Source organism: Herpailurus yagouaroundi, unplaced genomic scaffold (genome assembly GCF_014898765.1).
Source record: "Herpailurus yagouaroundi ecotype Mexico unplaced genomic scaffold, PumYag 29, whole genome shotgun sequence".
Lineage (NCBI taxonomy): Eukaryota > Metazoa > Chordata > Mammalia > Carnivora > Felidae > Herpailurus > Herpailurus yagouaroundi.
In genome coordinates this window covers 61,934,515-61,955,035 of record NW_024412377.1, presented here as the reverse complement: position 1 = coordinate 61,955,035, position 20,521 = coordinate 61,934,515, and the positions used below count along the sequence as shown (strand labels likewise).

Here is a 20,521-nt window from a genome sequence, read left to right as displayed (position 1 = left end):
ACATTTTTCCAACTGGCCACTTTTCTCTTCACAAGACCACACCTGTCTCTTCCTCATGAGCTCCTTGGGTCAGGACCTGAATCATGGCTCAGGTTGCACTCCGCTGGAGAGGAAGTCCTGAGGCCTGGCAGGCAGCTATCTAGACCTTTCTTCCTCATTCTTATCCAGCAGCACGTCCTGCTGATTACACTTTCAAACTGAATTCTGCTTCTCTGTACCTCTCCCCCTACTCCAAGCCTCCGTTTCCAGCTGGAAAACCACAGTGCCTTGCTAAGTGGTTTTCTTGTTTCTACCGTTACATTTATCATTCTCTGAAATTGCCTTGTCTTGATTTTTCTGCTTGTTTTTCCCATTAGCCTGTAAACTTTGCGTTTGCCAGTGGCTGGTACACCCATGGCCCCATCATTTCTTTTTCTTTTTTTTCAATTTTTATTTAATGTTTATGTATTTTTGAGAGAGAGAGAGACAGAGACAGAGCACAAGTTGGGGAGGGGCAGAGAAAGATGGAGACACAGAATCTGAAACAGGCTCCAGGCTCTGAGCTGTCGGCACAGAGCCCGATGCGGGGCTCGAACTCATGAGCGGTGAGATCATGACCTGAGTCGAAGTCAAATGCTTAACCAACTAAGTTACCCAGGTGCCCCTTCAGTTTTGACTCCTGATTTTGTTATTCAATTTCTCTTTTCTATTTAGTCTTCGGTCGCTGGGAAGCCTGGCCTTGCAGAATCACTGGGAGCCGGTTGTTGTAAGGGAGTTGGGTTGGGGGCTGGGGTGGGGGCAGGGAGACCCTGCTCTGCTGGCAGCATTGTTTCTTGATTGAATGGAAAGAGCTGGAAATAGTTGCCTTCTCAAGTAAAAGACATTTTCTTTCCCAAAGGGAAGTCCACTCTATAGATAATGAAAGTGGGCCCCTGATAGACCTTCTGGGCAACATTTTGCCAAAGTCATTCAAATTATAAGACTTCAAAGTCATGAAAGGTAGTCATGCTCTCCCTTTTAAGTGTGTCATTTGTATTTTTCACACTCAGGAGCTGGAGAATGAATGAAATATTGCCAAATTAAGATGACCTACTTGCCTATGGTGACTCTGGTAGTCAAGCCTCTTCCACCTCATTCTTAGCAATTATATTCAGCTTTTGAATGTTTGCCTCACACAATTCTGCTTCCCTGATATTGGCTCTGGGGGCTCTGAGGTACAAGGGTTGCCATCACTCTCTCTCTGCCACACTTGTGACCACCTTGGGAAATAGGAGGTCATTCCACATGGTCCAGAGTCACTCATCAGGAAGGATCCCAGGCTGTTTCTCGTATGAGGAAGCTCCATCCTGGCGTATTTGATTCTCCCTTCCCCCTTCTGCCACAGCTGATTGGAGCGGGAGTGGTCACCCCAAGGCCATCCAACCCAAAGGCTGGTAGACACAGATCCTGACTCAAGACAGGAAACTCCAGCCAATGAAATGAGTCAGTCACATCCCATCCACCCCCTTTGGAGCTTGATCTGGGAAATGCAGACAGAATTATATGGTCACTGGAAGTTTGGAAGGTCATGAAAAAGGGAGAGGCCTTGTGGGCCCAGGAGCAAATCAGAGTTAGGAGGACTCAGAGGCAGAAGTGCTGAGCTGAAGAGGGGATGGTTAGAGTGGTGCTCAAGGAAGCCACTGGAAGCAGGAAGAGATGGGGCAGACACACAAAGAAAAGCAGAGACCCAGAGAGTGGCCAGGTCAAGGTAAAGGTGGAATGCTAGAGGGAAGCTCCCAGAGTCTTGCAGCAGGGGCTCCTGGAGCACCTTGGTGGATGCTTTGGGTTCTCGAAGCCCTTCCTGGTCCAGATTCCAGGATCCCAGGTTATGGTACACCCCTGATTTCCATGAGATTTCTGGCTCCTGTGTTGTTGTGCCACAACAAACCCTCATTGCCTGAGCCACCCCGAATGGCTTGCTGCCCTTATGGGCTCACAAGTCGACATACCAAAAGTAACTACCACCAGTGGGCTGCAGCCCCACACCAGCATGGGCCGTTTCTGTTAGGCTCTGTGTGTGGGTGCGTGGGGGTGATGCATAAGAGCTTTCAGGGTGTGATGCCTCTCTTCAAATGCTCTGCTAATATCCACAGGGGTGGTTGCATTCCTCAAGGATCTAGCTCTGTTTTCTTTTTTTCACGTATCCCCCAATTTTATGTACATGTATGTTTTATAAAAACATTCATAACCGTATCATATATAAACTATAAATATATATAATATGTGAATATAAACACACACCCATATGTTACAGGTACAGTACAGTTGCAACTTCGATGGGGGTTAGAGTCTGCGGTGTGTGTTAAGCCAAGGCTGTATACAGTCAGAATCATGCCTGAGAACCCTCTCAACACCTGTAGAGCACATGTACATGATTTGGGGTTCTGGAACTACAGCTTTATAGTAATAGTAAAGATAAGTGCAGAGAAATGCCGATATGAGACCTTCCTGCAGAGTGCTTGCCGAAGTAATTGCAAACAAGGAAAACAGATTCAGGTTTCCCAGTCCCTGCTGAATGTTCAAAGTGGCAAAACTGTGACCATAACTTGTAAAGACATTTTCCTTCCCAAGCGGCAACCGAGTAATTTCTCCCGGCAAACGAATCGCCGTGACACTTCCTGTAAGTCAGATATTCTAGGAGATATTTTTATTGCAACCCTCATGACTTTCCAAAGATTTGAGGTTGTTCTGATAATTGGCACACCGATAATAGCTCCAGTAAACTAGAAAACAAACCCAAAAAATCATAGAAAGGGTCAAATAATGAAAAAAAAAAATGAGACTGATATCATTCCCACAATGGACAACTGAACTCTGAACTTCCTGAAGTCAAGGGAAAAAGGGAAAATCCTAGGGGCGCCTGGGTGGCTCATTTGGTTAAGCGTCCAACTTCGGCTCAGATCATGATCTCACAGTTCGTGGGTTTGAGCTCTATGTCGGGCTCTGTGCTGACAGCTCAGAGCCTGGAGCCTGTTTGAGATTCTGTGTCTCCCTCTCTCTCTGCCCCTCCCCTGCTCACGCTCTGTCTCTATCTCTCAAAAATAAATAAACGTTAAAAAAAAAAAAAAGGGAAAATCCTAGATAAGAATTATCATTGTTTAATCAAAGTCATCAAAATTAAAAGGCACTCGTAATTTCATCACAGTGATATTCTTATTTTACTTGTAGACACCGTATTCCAGTGTCTCTGTAAGCAAAATAATAGGTAATTTTATTTTAAAAATATTCGAATAGGCAAAACATTCACATAGTCTGAAAATAACAAAGTGTGAAAAGTTTCGCTCTCATCCTGGTCGTACATTTGCCCATTTCAATTCCCCCAACCACCCCCGCCCCGTTTTGTATCCTACTTATTTTTATGCACATTCAGTAACATCGTCATCATCATCATCATCAACAAAATACAGATTCTTATTCCCAGGCTCTTCTTATACCTTGATTTCTTTCATTTAACAACCTTTCTTGTAGACTTTTCCATATCAGTAGAAAAGCTCCCTCATTCTCTTTCATACCTACAGGGGCCTAATTTACTTAAATTTACTTAATTTAACCTGGGACCTATGGATAATCATTTAGGTTGTTTCCTTTGTTTTGCTATTATAAACGAAGCTGGGAGAGTAACACTACGTACATGTAATTTCACACATGTATGTATATGTGTTGTAAGTATATATTTCAATATAATATATATGTTATATATAATTATATAATGCTATAACTATGACAAGTATATATAAAGAATATATATGATAAATATATATTTCACACATTTATAGGAGATAAATCCCTGAGGCAGATTACTGGGTCAAATGGTAAATGCATTTGTGAATTTCATAGCTGTCACCACATTGCCCTGCACAGGGGTTTTGGCAATTGATGCTGCTAGAAGCGGGGCCAGAGGGTTGAGCTGCCACATTAACATCTATATACTCCAGAACCAGACTCATCTCACTAAGTTCCGGGGAGGAAGGAAAAGGAGTGAAGGAAAGGAAGACCTATCTATCAGGCACTCTACGTATACACCCTCATAATGCTGTGAGGCAAATTTGTGACCCTGATTTTTCCTCATGAGGCACTTGCGTCTCAGAGAGGTTAGGGAATTTGTGCCGGATCTCGGGGAAGTGGGCAAGGGTTCTGCCCCGGAGGCTGGCTTGGTTCTGGTACCCCGGAGTCCTGGTGCCCTGGAGGCTATCTCAGCAGGGCCCTGGTGTCCTTCTGATGGCATTCGTTCGTGAACCAGCTGTGGTGCCAGCAAAGTTCTCAGGGTCTCAGGTATTTTATTGTCTTGCCTGCTTTGAAATTCAAGTGTCACAGCTCAGCTCTTGTCAGCTGGCAAGCCTTCCCCCGCCTTTCACTTGGCGTCCTCCCCAGGGTCCAGCCCCGGGCCCTCACAAACCGTTCTTGAAGCTGGAGCAGGGATCCTCTGGGGGCCCCTCTCCCAGAAGGGCATCTAACCACCCCTCCAGGTCCTGTACCAGCTGCTCCAACTCCTGCACCTCTTTTTCTAGCTTCTCCAAGAAAACGTGCAAGTGTTCCTTCAACCAGGTCCTGATGACCTTTATTGGCTCTTCTGCGGGTTCATCGGTTTGGTATTCAAATCCCTGAAAGGCAGATATCAAAATTGCACCTTGAACTTTTTCATGTAGGACGGGGGGGCGGGGGCCGCCCCCCGCCTCTTGCCACTGGTTTCAAAAAGCTTTCTGAGCCTTTGCAGGGTTTCTGTCTGGAGTGTCCATCCCCACCTTCGCCACCTGGCCAGTTCCTAATTATCGATCCTTCAAGATCCAGCTCGCCAGTGACACGTCTGGGAAGCCTTCCCGGATTTCCTCAGCCAAGCTTGACATCCCCTCCGTACCCTTCCTGAATATGTTACCTGGAAAGCCACAGGATTCTGGGGATAGTTACATTCTCTGATCCTTTCTGACACCTCCCAACTTCTTCCTGAAACAGGCATGAACATCGCCCCTTAACAAGGGCAAGTGAGCAGTAGTTGAAATGAACATGTTCGGTCCTCCCAGTGGGTGAACGAGGTAGGAGAAGGCAGGCTGTGGAGGCCTCGTTGGCACGCAGCCATCTCCACAACACCCCTCCCGACCCCGTGTGGACTCGGCTCCTCCTTTCTGAGATTTCGGAATGCTCACCTGATATTCCTGTGCCCACGTACAGGACCAAGATCAGCAATGCCAACAGCGTCTGGGGGCAAGAGGAGGAGGAAGGAGGTGATTTTCTCGGGGGACAGCAGGCATCCCTGCTTCCCTCATAGAGGGCTAGGCATGGGGGTGCTATAAGATCGTTTTTAGAGCTCAACTTTTTTCTTTATCCTTATCTTAACTTTATCCACATCATGCATGCTTATCACACAACCCCCAAACATTGCAAAAGTCGGTAACATGGCGGCCTCCCGCCATTCCATTGGTGTTTTTCCTCCCTTCTGCCTGCTGAGAAGGCCCGCCTCTCTTCTCAGTCTTGCCTTGCTTTTTTTTTTTTTACATTTTTGCTCTACATGATCTTTAAAAGGAATCAACCTTATTGTGGTATACTTCACAGGCAGTAAAAGGCACACATTTTAAATGTATGGTTTGGTGAATTTTGACACGTCTACACCTGTGGACTATCATCCCACTCAAGAGAAAGAACATTTCCATCATCCCAGCACGTTCCCTTATGTCCTTCTATAGTCTGTTGCCTCCTTGCCCTCACCATGCCAGAGGTATCCACTAATGTGCTCTGTCACTATGGAGTAGTTTTGGCTGTTCCAAAACTTCAAATTAATGGAAACTCATAGTCTGCACTCTTTTGTGGTAAGCTACTTTTTTTTTAACGTTTATTTTTGAGAGACAGGAGAGACAGAGTGCGAGTGGGGGAGGGGCAGAGAGAGAGGGAGACACAGAATCGGAAGCAGGCTCCAGGCTCTGAGCTGTCAGCACAGAGCCAGATGCAGGGCTCAAACTCAAGGACCGCAAGATCGTGCCCTGAGCTGAGGTGGGACACTTAACCGACTGAGCCACCCAGGCGCCCCTGTGGTAAGCTACTTTTGCGCAACATAAAGCTTCTGAGGTGTCTCCATGTTTTTGTGTTCACTGCTATTGATGAGTAATATCATCTTGTGTGAATATGGTGCAGTTTATCTCTTCACCTACTGATGGACCTTGGGCTCCTTCTAGTTTCTGACTATCATGAATAAAACTGCTGTGAACACCTTGGATACGCCTCTTTGTGTGGACATGTGTTCTCATTCTGCTGGGGGCAGTACCCAGAAATGCAAATGCCAGGTCATATGGTGAGTGTATGTTTAATTTGATAAGAAACCACCAAACTGTTTGCCATGGATTGGTACTAATTTGCATTTCTACCAGCAACACGAGGATTCTAGTTGCCCCACATCTCTGTCAGTAATCTTCTTCATGTTAGGCATTCCATTGGTTGTGTGGTAATATCTCAACCTAGTTTTTACCTGCATTTCCCCAATGATTAATGATGTTGTCTTAGTCCATTTGCACTGCTGTAATGAAGTTATCACAGAGCCGGTGGCTTATAAACAACAGAAACTTCTTATAGTTCTAGAGGCTGTAAGTTCAGGATCAGGGGGGCAGTAGGGTCGGGGCCTGGTGAGGGCGCTCTTCTGGGTTGTAAGCAGCCATTTATTTTCTCATCGTATCCTCATGTGGCAGAGAGCAGAGAGAGCTCTCTGGGGTCTTTTTTTAATAAGGGCTCTAATCATCACCCAAAGATCCCAACTCCTAATACCATCATTTTGGGAGTTAGGATTTCAACATAGGAATTTGGGGGGGGACATAAGCATTTAGTCCATAACAGATGTTGAGCATCTTTTCATGTGCTTACTGATCATAATTCACACATCTTACTTTGTGGGTGTGTCTATTAAAAACTCTGCTCATTTTTGTTGTTGTTGAGCAGTTGTCTTCGTATTAAGTTATAGTTCTTTATGTGTTTTGGATATACATTTTTTTGTCAGATGTTTGTATCGTGACTACAAAGTCAAAGTCTGTGGCTTGCCTTCTCGTTCTCTTACCAGTGTCTTTGAAAATTAAACGGTTTCAATTTTTTTTTAAGTTTATTTATTTTTGAGAGAGAGAGAGATAGAGAGCGCTAGTGGGGGAGGGACAGAAAGAGGGAGACACAGAATCCGAAGCAGGCTCCAGGCTCTGAGCTGTCAGCACAGAGCCTGACGCGGGGCTCGAATCCAGGAACCGCGAGATCATGAGCTGAAGTTGGACGCTTAACTCACTGAGCCACCCAGGCGCCCCATAAACAGTTTCAATATTGATGAAGTTGAAATCATCAAATATATTCCCTTTATGGTTGTGCCTTTTGTGCACAGTCTAAAAAATTTTGTCGAACTCGAGGTTGTGAAGATTCTCTCCTCTGTCTTCTAGACATTTTATTGCTTTAGCTTTCCAGTTAGGTATATGGTCCGTTGTGAACCTCCAGCACCGCTGGGTTTCCAGTATCTCTGCTCTGCTCCCAACTGCATAGCAGCCACTCTGCAGAGAGCAGCTAATTTAGCCCTTGGCATGCACATCCCCACCCCCTCAGCCAGGGAGTCATGGGGCTCCCCTTGGTGCACAGATCTCCTCCCTCTCCAGGGCCATGTTCTCTAGAGCCCAGCTGCTTTAGCTATCCTACACTGGGCAGCTCAGTGGGGACTGCTGTGCGTGCTTGGGCTCTGCTTCTCGGTGCAGCAGCCTCTGGGAAAGAGGCGAGGCTATCACGAGTTTTCCTTTTCTCAGGGATGGCACTCTTGTGCTGCCTGTTACCCCTCCCCTGAAAATAGCTGCTTCCTAGATATCGACAGTTTTGTGGTTTCTTACGATGGGAGGGCTAGCTTCGCCCCAGCTACTGTGTTAAGGCTGCAAGTGAAGTCTAATCATAGCGTTTTAGTGCAGGCTGGAGTGAAGGAGCTGCCTGGAGGCAACATCGCTCGCCGATGCTTGGGTCAGCCCACGATCATTTAGGAGATTCTGGTGGATGTGCCAGGATTAGGAGAGGAGACAGGAGCCTTTTAGAGAGGTGGGAGAAGAGAGAGGCCGAGTCTGAGTCTGGGAGGGGCCTGGCGCCCGCTCTCGGTGGCTTTGTGGTGTGTCTCGGCAGGCCTTAGCCCAGGGAGTTCAGAGACACCTGCTTTCAACAGACAATGTGAGCTGCGACAGTGATGGTGTCAGGGACAAGCAGAAGTCGACAAAGGATTAAGACAAACACAGTATTGACTGACATGGAACTTTCCTCGACTCATTAGATGTGGGCTGAGTCAGATTTAATTTGACTTGAAATAATATATTTCTTACTTACCCGAGTTCACGAAGCAAGATTTAGACCTGCTACCACAACAAAGAAGATAAAAGATTTGCATAATTTCCCTCTCCCCCAGATAGTTTTCTTTATATATACTAGTAACTATATTATTATTATGATTAACTTTAAAAATAAAAATAAATTACAAAGCATCAATCTGGCTGAGTCTTACAGTCTTACAGACACTGACGAGGGAAAGAGGCCAGGCGTAAAGGTACACACTGACGGATTCCGTTCACGTGAAATTCAAGAACACACAAAACTCTACGATGGTAGAGATCAGAGATCATGGTTATGGGAGTGGGGCGTGAGATGGGAGGGGCCTCAAGGAGGCTTCTGGGGTACTGGAAATGGAAATGTTCCATTGCTTGATGTGGGGGACGATACCTGGGTGTGTGCATTCAATGTAAAGATCATTGCATTTTACACTTAAGTTTAGGGGGCTTTTTCTGTTATAGTTTATTTTTTATTTTTTTAGATGTTTTTATTTATTTTTGAGACAGAGAGAGACAGAGCATGAGCAGGGAGGGGCAGAGAGAGAGAGGGAGACACAGAATCCAAAGCAGGCTCCAGGCTCTGAGCTGTCAGCACAGAGCCCGACGCAGGGCTCGAACTCACAGACCGTGAGATCATGACCCGAGCCAAAGTCGGACGCCCAACCGACTGAGCCACCCAGGGGCTAGGGGGCTTTTTCTTAACAGTGTTCCCTGGGAATCTTTCTATAGACACACAGAATTATCTCATTCTTTGTAATGGCTGATGCTCAATGCTCTGATATTTCTTTAACAGTCCCTCTGTCCATGTACTTTACAGAACAATGCCTTCCCCAGTACACTTGCTGTTGGGTTTTTATTTTGTGCTGTTTGGAGACTAAGGGGGGAACAGGGGCAGGATTAAGTTTTAGCTCTTCTCCCGTGTTGCCTTGGGGCCTGAGCCAAATCGTTTCTTCTCTCTGAGCCTCAACCGCTTCATCTGTAAAATGGATTCTGAAGTATACTGAAAGGTCTTTCAAAAACAAAAGCTGGGGCTCGGTGTTTGATTGGTCTGGGAAATGCTGTGGTCAACAAAGTGAATTCCTTGTTGCAGAATTCCTTGTTGCCTTCATTATGTGAATGAGCAGCGTCAATCTCCAAGAGGGGACAAGAAAGAGTATTGGCATTCCTTGAATGGCAGAAGTCTTTTGGAGATTTTTCTCAAAGAGCCTTCCTGGGGCTTGGTATTTGTGGGACTCTTGTGAGGAAAAGCTACAGCATGATGGGATCCCATAAGGCCCCATCTTGCTGTGAGGTCCAGCACAAAGGAGGCGTTGGAGCATGTATATCAAATGAACAAGTGAACAAATCTTTTGGAAACATATAGAGATCAGCCGTCCATTGCTCTGCTTACGATCCGTCAATGGCTTAAACAAACCAACACACCAACAAACCTTTAATGGCCTCTTATGAATCTCAGAATAAAATCCCGTCCCTTTCCGTGGTGTGCGTGATCAGGCCCAGGTGCCCTCCCCAGCCTTCTTTTATATGCCTCCCCCACTTCCCCACCTGGGAGGCCACGGAGTGCAGGGTAAGCGTGCTAAGAGTTCTGAAATCAGATGGACCTGGCTTCAAATCCTGGTAGATCGTGGCTATATGGTCTTTTTGCCTTTCTTTTCTTTTCTTTTTTTTTCAACGTTTTTATTTATTGTTGGGACAGAGAGAGACAGAGCATGAACGGGGCAGGGGCAGAGAGAGAGGGAGACACAGAATCGGAAACAGGCTCCAGGCTCCGAGCCATCAGCCCAGAGCCCGACGCGGGGCTCGAACTCACGGACCGCGAGATCGTGACCTGGCTGAAGTCGGACGCTTAACCGACTGCGCCACCCAGGCGCCCCTCTTTTTGCCTTTCTGAGCCTCGGTTTACCCATCTGTGAATGAAGCTGTTAATAGCTGCCTCTCGGGAATGCTGTAAGTCATGAAAGAGAGAGGGGGGTGGAAGCACCAGGCTGTGCATAGTAAGTGATAACATTTCCCATTTTGACAAAGTTCTACATGAGGTTGAATTTCAGTCCTAAGAACAAATACTCCGGGAGGTCTATAATTCAGATGTATCCTATTTATTTCAAGTCGTTCATTCACTCATTCATTCATTCAGCTACTAATACGAACCAAGCACCACTGTAGGCACTAGGGATATAGTAGGAAACTAAATGAAAAAACCCAGCCCTTCTGGAGCGCACGTTATGCTGGCGGTGCTGGGGACGAAGTTAGAGAGTCAGTCAGTAGTGACTTCAGGGACGGAGAACCCAAGCACCCATGCTGTGTTCAACCAGGTCGGGCTCCAGGGAGAGTCCGGCTGAAATTCAGCCTCTTCTGACTTTGAGGGCCTTACAGTCTGTCTGGAGTGTCAAAGGGACCCCAGATGGGAGGAAGGCAGCATGCATCTGGTCTGGCCTCACCTGTTTCTTGTCCTCACAGCGACTGCCCCTTCTCCTTTCAAGACTCTCGGCTGCCACTCGCCCCCTGCTGCCCACCTGTTGGATCACCATGGCCTCAGGTCAGGCTGCCATCTGCCGGGCAGAGGGGCCCCCTCCTCCTTCCTGGCCTCTGGTCACCAGGCATCAAACACTGAGTTCTGATGTCATAGAAGGTGGGAGACAGCAAGGCCCCCACCTCGTCACCACCCTGAGTTTTATTCCTACCTCTCACATTTTTTTTTTTTCATATAAATGTAAAAAACAAAGATCAGGAAAAACAAAAGCATCAAAATACTGTGTTTCAGGATGGTGATTTTTCAGATTTTTTTCTCCTGGATTTTCAAATCTTTAATAAAATAGGAGTTTTAAAATACAAATCAATAAAAGTTTTCACTGAAACTTTTATTGAGATAGTTGTAAATACACATGCAGTAGTAAGAAATAATACAGGAGGTCCACTGTACCTTATACCCAGTTTCCCCCTGTAATCCCCTAGATCCCCAGTATCCCCAAGATACTGCCATTGACCCAATCTACCAATCTTATTCAGACCCCTCCAGTTTTACTTGGACTCATTTTGTATGTGTATTTAATTCTAAATATTTGCCACGTGTGTGGGTGTCTATATCCATCCCTACAGTCAAGATGCAGCAGAATTTCGAGATTCCAGAAGAATAGTGGACGCCCACCATCCTTTCCACTGTCCCCACCTCCTGGCAACCACTCATCTGTTCTCCACTTCTAAGATGTTGTCTTTTCAAAACTGGAATATCAAATAGTATGCTATCTTTGGATGTGGGCTTTCTTGTATGTCGCATCGTTCTCTGGAGATTCATCCAGGTTGGCGAAGTATCATTAGTTAGTTCCTCTTTAGTGCCCCGTGGCATGTATGTGTTTGTTTAACCGTTCACCCACTGAAGGACATCTGGGCTAGTTCTAATTACTGGCTCTTCCGAATAAGCTGATATGGACATTTTTGTACAGTTTTTGTGTGAACCTAAGTTTTCGTTTCTCTGGGATGCCTAAGATGTGAATTGCTGAGCTTTATGGTAATTGCTTAATAGTTTTGTAAGAAACTGTCAAACTGTTTTCTAGAATGGCTGTACCGTTTCACATTCCCATTAGCAATGTATGAACAATACGGCTTCTCCTCAACCTCTCCAGCTCTTGGTGTTTCCATTATTTTTTATTTTGGACATTTTGATAGGTAGATAGTGATCTCCTTGTGGTTTTAATTTGCATTTTCCTAATAGTTAATGATATTGAACTTTTACCGTGTGCTTATTTGCCATCTGTATCTCCTTTTCAGTAAAATCTCTGTTCATGTCTCCTGCCCATTTTCTAACTGGATTGGTTCTTTTTACACTTGAGTTTTGAGAGTTATTATTCTTTAATTAATTTGTTTAGTTTGAGAGAGAGAGAGAGGGAGGCAGAGAGAGAATCCTAAGTAGGCTCTGCACTGTCAGCAGACCATGAGATCATAACCTGAGCCGAAATCAAGAGTTGGACACCTAACTGACTGAGCCATCCAGGGGCCCCGAGAGTTCTTTGTATGTTCTAGATACTAGTCCTTTTTGAATATATGGCTTGTGAATATCTTCTTCCAATGTGTAGCTTGTCTCTTCATCCTCTTCACGTGGATTTTTGCAGAGACAAAGTTTTTAATTTTAACGAGGTCTGTTTTATTAATTTTTGTTTTATGAATCATGTTTTTTTTTGTGTGTGTGTAAAGTCTAAGAACTCTTTGCCTGGCCTAGAAACAGAAGATTTTCTCCTATTTTAAAAACATGTTGGGGCACCTGCATGGTCGGTTGGTTAGGTGTCTGACTTCGGCTCAGGTCATGATCTCACAGTTTGTGAGTTCGAGCCCACGTCGGGTTCTGTGCTGACAGCTCAGAGCCTGGAGCCTGCTTCAGATTCTGTGTTCCATCTCTCTCTCTCTCTCTCAAAAATAAATAAAACCATTAAAAAAAACATGCTATAGTTTTATGTCTTACAGTCCAGTCCATAATCTGTTTGGAGTTAATTTTTATATGAGGTGTGAGGTTGGGATCACGGTTCTTTTTTGTTTGTTTGTTTTGTCTTTTTTTTTTGTTGTTGCACCTTTGTAAAAAATCAGTTGCACATATTTGTGTAGGTCTATTTCTGTGTTCTCTATTTTGTTTCATTGATCTGTGTATCCTTGCACCAATACCACATTGTCTTGTTTACCATGGCTATACAACAAGCCTTAGTATTGAGTAGAGTGATTTCTTCTTCTTTGTTCTCCTTTATCAAGATGGTCTCAGCACTTCTAGGGCTGTTATATTTTTCCATATACACTTTAGAACAAGCTTGTCTACATCTACAAAAAGAAACCCTGGCTGGGATTTTGATAGTAATTGCGTTAAACCTATAGGGGCGCCTGGGTGTCTCAGTTGGTTAAGCGTCCGACTTCGGCTCAGGTCATGATCTCATGGTTGGTGGGTTCGAACCCGCATCGGGCTCTGTGCTGACAGCTCAGAGCCTGGAACCTTCTTCAGATTCTGTGTCTCCCTCTCTCTCTGCCCCTCCCCCATTCATGCTCTGTCTCTCTCTGTCTCAAAACTAAATAAATGTTAAAAAAAAAAATTTAAAAAAAAAAACCCTATAGATCCCTCTGGGGAGAAGTGACATCTTCACTGTGTTGTGTCTCCCAATCCGTGAACACAATATGCCTCTCCATTTATTTAGGTTTTCTTTGGTCATCATTTTGCAGTTTTCAGCAGACAGAGCCTCTTTAAATGTATATTTAAATATTACATTTTTTTTTACTTCTCTCGTATATTTTTTAATTAAAAAATTAACTACCCATTCCTTTTTAAAAAAAAATTTTAGTTTCAGGTGTACAATAGAGTGATTCAACACTTTCATACAAAGCCCTTGTCTATCAAACAAATGTCATGTGTTAAGAAATCATTAATCTGCAACATTTTTATGCACTAACTTTCCCAAAGTTACACGTCCACAGCTTCTGATTAGCACCCGGATAACTTACTCATTGAACACCTACTATACTTTAGTCATTTCACTAGCTTATTTTTATTGCGTCTTCTCTGCGCTATAATTTTGTAGATAGTTGGGGATTAAGTATGTTTTACTAGCCATTGTGTCTCTAATTCCCATTATGCAGCCTGTTACACACTAAATGTTTGGTAAAAATATTTGTTGAAGGGATGAATAATGAGCAATTTCAAACTGTGGGTTCTGAGAGGCCATGAACTGTGTCTGGTGAATACATTTTTGTATTCATGATACTTGGCTCAGTAAATATTTGTTGAATGAGTAAAGCAGGTGGTATGATTTTAATTTTACCAATGAAGAAGCTGAGCCCTAGGGAGGCTAGGGAAGGATATTAGCCGTAGTGGCTGGCATGTAGTGAGTATTGACTTTGTGCCAGACCCCATGTTAAGTGCTTTTTCCATACATTATCTCATTTAATCCTCATAGCTGCCCTGCAAGATTAGGGTTGCCAGTCTTCCCTTGGGGGATGTTACTTTCCTCATTCAAGATCACACACCTTACCTGGGCTGAGTGCGGGTCTATTTAATTCCAGAGCCTTTTAGTTGACCACAAGGAATTAATGTAATTTCAGCCCAAAGCAAAGAAAGTTGCCTTTCTTATTATCCTTTATGGCTTTATTGTGCATAAGTAGATGTGGGATTCCCATTAAACTTTTTGAAATATCAAAAGTAGCTTTATTCTCTCCTCTCCGTCCAACTCTATGACTCCCTTAGCTTAGCACGTAGGGATCTCATACCTCTCCTTTCATACCATTCCTTCTCCTTCCCCCTTCTCTAGCATATTCTTATTATTATCATCCACAGCTAAGATATTTCAAGAAATGACTGAGTACCAGGCACTGTGCTTCACATATATTGGCTCACTGTATTATTATTGCAACTCTAGGTAATAAGTAATATCATTGTCCCCATTTACAGATGAGGAGACTGAGGCTCACAGTGGTTAAAGTTTCTTTCTCAAGGTTACACAACTAGTGAGAGCCAGGGCTGAGATCTGAACTCTGTGTGTCTCATGTAAGCTCCTAGGCTCTTGATTGCCATGAGATTCGCCTCTTCCTTGGAGAAACTCAAGACCAGAAAAAGAAAAGGACCTGTCCGAGTCAGTTGGAACAAAGGGACCAGATCTCAAGTCTCTGATCCCCACGCAGGGGGCTTTTTAAAAGGCCGTTTGTGTCATTGCCATGGTGCAAGATCATGGAGATGACGCCATTGCTCCAGGGCAGCTATTGGCCTCTCGGACTTAACCTCGCAGAAACATTTCAGATGTCAAATGTAGATCAAAGACGGGGCACTAAACTAATTACAACACACGGAGAGTAATGAATTACAGTCATGGAAAGAGAAGATGACCAGGAACTTTTTCTAGGAAACCCAATGAATTCTTCCAGGAAACTGCCCTGAGGAACAGCGACAAGTCGGGAAGCTTCTGAGATTAGTTGGTAGGGCCATTTGCTGTGGATTCAGCTTCAGGGCAGGGAAGAGAGGAAAGAAGGGCCTTGCCTGGCCCTCAGAGTGCATGCCCAGAAACTGGTCTGGGTTGAGGGCTGGGAAGGGTCCACACTGAGCCCTGTGGCTGACAGCCTACCCAGGCCTCCCATTTCCCAGTAAAGGAAGAAGGCGGGGATGAGACGGGAGGAGGGATGCTGTAGACAAGGGAATTAGGCTTCTTGCGTGAATGTGGGAATGAATGGGGGAGGGAGGGGATGAATGGAAAATGTGCGAACGAATGGTGTTCCAGGCAAATAACTAATTGAAAAATTCCACCCTGCCACAGGGGACGTCTGCCCCATACCTAACAAGTGTAGCTCAAGCAGTGCTGTGTGCTTAAGTCCAGTCACTCAACCATATCTGGATTCAAGTCCTGATGTCACTGAAACACGTCCCTAAGGAACGTGACATCCTGTCTCTGAGTCTCAGGCATCTGAAAACTGAAGCCGACGATGGTGTACGTCTTGTGGGGTTATCGGGAGGGCTACGCAGGATGGACTGATGGGATAGTGCCAGCTTCACAGCAGGAACCTCGGTTTCCCGCTTCTCCCTCACCCTCTCTCTCCTTTTTTTCAATTTCCCTTCCTTCCTTCTTTTCCTCACTTCTCCAAAATTTATTGACTAGCTGCTCCTGGGACAACTCAATGCAAATGTCTGTCCCTCCCAATAATTTAAGAACACAAAGACTTCTCTATGAAGAGGGTACTCAGAGGGAGCACCTGGGTGGCTCGGTCGGTTAAGCTTCTGACTCTCAATTTTGGCTTGGGTCACCATCTTGTGTGAGTTCGAGCCCCACGTCGGGCTCCACGCTGGTGGTACAGAGCCCACTAGAGATTCCCAATCTCCCTCTTTCCCTGTCCCTCCCCTGCTCGAGCTCTCATGTGCTCTCTCTCTCTCTCTCTCTCTCTCTCAAAATAAGTAAGCTTCAAAAAATTAAGAAAAGACAAGTGTACTCAGGAAGCTGATACAGCAGTATAACAGGCAAGCCTGGGTAGGAGTGGGTGGGGAATAATGGCGAGATGGAGGAGGGGACAGAATCGCTTCATAAAGGGGCAGGCGTTTTTGGCTACTGGAAGGGAGAAGAAAGGCTACGCAGGGAGACTGAGCCTCCTGGGCAAAGACTTTCCAACCTGGGCCTCCCACAGGAGCCCTGTCCTACTCTGGCTCTGGTGCCTGCCTCTAGTCTGATGGGAGAGAAACTCATATTTGTAATAAGAATGACAAACTCAGAGCCTAGAGGTACTGAACAATTAATGAAATGAGGGGCGTGGGCTGGGTATACAACCAAAAGGCCTATGGCAAATTATAACAAGCATGTCTAGAAGGGGCAACAAATTGTTGCCATGAAAATGTGGGGTCTAGTGTTGCAAGAATTGTTTTTTTCAAGAGAAGTTAGAAATTCAGGCTTTTGGGACACCTGGGTGGCTCAGTCAGTTAAGCGTCCAACTTTTGGTTTCGGCTCAGGTTGCGAGCTCACGGTTCGTGAGTTCGAGCCCCGCATCGGTCTCTGTGCTGACAACGTGGAGCCTCCTTGGGATGCTCTCTCTCTCTCTCTCTCTCTCTCTCTCTCCGTCTCTCTGTACCTCCCTTGCTCACTCTCTCTCAAAATAAATAAACAAACATTTAAAAATAAAAGAAATTCAGTTTTGAATGTGGAGTCTCCTGACTTATAAATGTTGGCAACACATTCCACTTTAGTTAAAAATACACCATGTGAGGGAAATGCAGGCCATTGGTTTGTGAACTCTGATTTATCGTGTGTCGCCTGTGTGATGGGGGCTGTGCTGGGCCCAAATATGGCCTCTCCCTCATCCTCACAACCGCCCTGCCACGTGCGGTTTCTTACCTAAGATGCCAACCAACAGAAGCCCTGATGGCTCACTAAAATCAGAAAAGAAAGTTTGGGAGGAATGTCCAAAGGGAGCTCCTGGAATTGATGAAGAGGCTGGGGATCCAGGGAGGGAAATGACCGTCAGAACCACAGACAAGGGCCGATCACAGAAACAGTCTGAGCCCAGGACTGTATATGGGGGCCAATGCAGGCTCCCAGCAGTTGGATCCCAACGCCATGAGAGAATTCTAAATTCTTTGGCGTCCGCATCAGTTACCTACGGCTCCTGTAACAAATTGCAACAAACTGGGTGGCTTAAAACCACAGAAGCTCATTTTCTCATAGTTCTGGAGACCAGAAGTCCAAAGTCCGTATCACAGAGCTGAGATCAGGGCATCGGCCTGGCCTCACTCCCTCCAGAGGCTCTAGGGGAGAATCTGTTCCTTGCCTCTTCCAGCTGCTGCTGGCTGCCCGCGCTCCGTGGCTTATGGCCACGTCACCCCGACCTCTGCCTCTGTGGTCACACCGTGTTCTCCTCTTATAATAGGAAATGTGTGTGTCATCTTTTTCTTACAAGGATACAGAGATTACACTGGGGCCCGCCCAGGTAAGCCTGGGTAGTCTCCTCATCTCAAAATCCAGAATTTAATGACATCTGCAAAGCCCTTTGCATTCACAGGATCCAGGGATTAGGTCATGGATATCTTTGGGGGACTTTTCCCACCCTACCCCAATGCCTCTGGGACATTCCGTGGAGATTCAAAGCTCCGAGCGGAGGCAAGCTGTAGGCTGGGCTCCTGGCTGCCAGGAGGCAGGGAGGGGTCGGGGCTTCTGTTTTTTCCACAGTGGGCGGCAGGCAGGCTTGTGTCACCTCTCCAGGACTCGCATCATGGGTGGTTCCTTCCAGTGAAGGAGGGATGTGGGGTGCGGATGGCACCATCAGTGCCATGAGGGCAGAGACCCTCCCCCCGTTGTCCTCCGTGGCATCCCCAGAACGTAGCACCATACCTGGCGCTTAGTAGGTGCTCGGGATCTGCCGACGGCTTGCCGCCTCCAGTGTCTGGGTTCTGGCCCTAGGATGCAGCATGGCACCTGGGATGCCAGATGAGCGAGGGGGTCAATGTACACATTAATACACAGCCTTGGCATATGCCTGCCTGCTGGGGACCAGGGCCACGCCAAAAATACCCGTCTGCACGCCCCATTAACCAGAGGGCTAAAAGAACTGTGAACAGTGGACCAAGAAAGAAAAAAAAAAAGCGGGATTAATTTATGAGGCGTTCTGCTGCCTGGATGGCTCATTGCATACCCGTCTTGGCAACGCTGCTCAGTAATGTGCTTCTAGACTTACTGTACTTCGACATCCAGGGGCTCTTTTGTAATATGCCAAATATTCCGTCGTTATTGTTCTAGGCACCTCCTGTTGGTCATTGGGCTAATTTATTTCAGTCGGAATTTCAGGACCAGACACAACTCTTATTACTCACTGCTTCGAAGAGGGAATAAGAGAGCAATTGATATTTGGAAAAATGAAAAATATGTCCAGAATACTTTGGGCCCTGAGGCCAAGAAGAAAAAAAGAAACGGGGGGAAAGCTGGAGGGAAAAATAGCGGGCTCACCTCGTAATGCACTCTGTCGTGGCTTGTCTCGGAGACGTGGAGTCTAGAATGTCTGCAGACAAATGAATCAACGACAGGGCTCTGAATTCCTCAGACACCTGGGTCCTTCTGCACGTGACTTCAGCCTCCACCTGCAGGAGCAGAGGGTGGAAAAGGCTGCAGCGTGGGGCGCTTACCTCAATTAGCTGAGTGTGTTACACCGGGCCTCAGGTTGCTGGGTGAGGGAGAAACCCCAGTGGGGCCATTGAATTCCTAAGGCCACTGGCTCCTGCATCGGAGACTCTTCATGGAAAATTAGCCTAGGAGTAGAATTCGAGACACGACAGGCGAGCCGCTAGATTCCGGGAGCAATGGGATGCCGAAACGTGAGAGGGGCATCTGTAGAGATGATAAAGAGGCATCCCTGAACTCCGGCAAGTGGCCTTGGTGGGGCCAAAAGGGCGTGTGGCTCCTTCGCCGCGGGAAACGTGTGTCGGCGTGAAATCCGTGGCCGCGCTGTTCCTGGAAGTCCTGGTTGAAGGCTGGGCTTTTGGCAGATGGAGGGGCTTTGGCGGGTACAGGGAAGAGGAGCGTGGGGTCGGCTCTGCGCTGGCCAGCACTGGCTGCATAGAGGGGTGATGGGTGGGAACACCAAGGGGTGTCTATCCGTCTATCCTAGCTTTGGGCCTTCTTTAAAGGCACTGTGATGTGGTGGTGGTTAGAACCCCAGGCCGCAGAGCCAGCCAGTCCTGGGGACGAATCCCACCCTACCATTCATCCGCTGCAAGACCCTGGATGGAGCACTCCACCCTGCCAGGCCTCAGTTTCCTCATCTGTAAGGTGGGCATAAAAATAGCTGCCTCCCAGGTGGTTGGAAGGAAAAAAGATAATGCACGTAGAAGTCTTGACCTGTAGTGATAATAACTGCTCCCTTTTATTGCACACTTACCTCCAGGTGTCCAGTTAGGCACTTTGCTTCCCTTCTCTCATGGAGCCCTCACGGCAACTCTGGGAGGCGGAACCAACCCCATCTCTGTCCTACAGACAGGAAAACCGAGGCTAAGGAAGATTCAGGGCTTCACCCAAGATCACAAATGCACAGGCTGTGAATGAAGGCCTGTCTATCCCCGGAGGCTGAGCTCTCATCATCCACCGTCTCCCATGAAGATTAGGCCTTAAAGAGAAGCTCGTACAGCAAAAAGCGTATGTAGTCAAGTCAGAAGACACGGAGTCTCTTGAAAAGCGCCACGCGGTCTCCGTTCCTGTGGTGACGGAAAGACCACCGGGCCTTCATCTGAGCACAAGTCAAAGTTGTTGCAGGCACGTATTGAACTGGAAGATCCTTTCAAATGGTAGAGCTGCCCTCAGAGGGACAGGGTGCCCACTCTAGGAGGGACCCGTGGCAGTGGAGCCCCAGGGAAGGGGGCAATGCTCAGTCCCTGGTGCTGGGTTGGGAGGGCAGCACTGTTTTGGTATATTCTGGACGTTTCATTCCCTCTCTGATTGCATATGTTTTAAAATTTCTTTTTTTTTAATGTTTATTTATTTATATATTTTTTGCTTTTTGTTTTTTGTGTTTTTGAGAGAGAGAGCATGAGCAGGGGAGGGGCAGAGAGAGAGGGAGACACAGAATCCAAAGCAGGTTCCGGGCTCCGAGCGGTCAGCCCAGAGCCCGATGCGGGGCTTGAACCCACGAACCGTGAGATCATGACCCGAGCTGAAGTCGACCACTTAACTGCCTGAGCCACCCAGGCGCCCCATCTGATTGCGTATATTTGA

General features: G+C 46.4%; 1 protein-coding gene across 1 annotated transcript; it reads right to left on the bottom strand.

Annotated features, from left to right (window-relative positions):
- Positions 1 to 4,278: 4,278 nt before the first annotated feature.
- On the bottom strand, positions 4,279 to 10,894 carry SMIM23 (small integral membrane protein 23). Its single transcript, XM_040491857.1, has 4 exons — positions 10,766 to 10,894; positions 5,160 to 5,211; positions 4,892 to 4,959; positions 4,279 to 4,619 (listed from the first exon to the last, which is right to left on the bottom strand). Exons 1-4 carry the CDS (start codon positions 10,853 to 10,855, stop codon positions 4,407 to 4,409), a joined length of 423 nt encoding a protein of 140 aa, XP_040347791.1. The 5' UTR covers positions 10,856 to 10,894; the 3' UTR covers positions 4,279 to 4,406.
- Between the last annotated feature and the right edge of the window lie 9,627 nt (positions 10,895 to 20,521).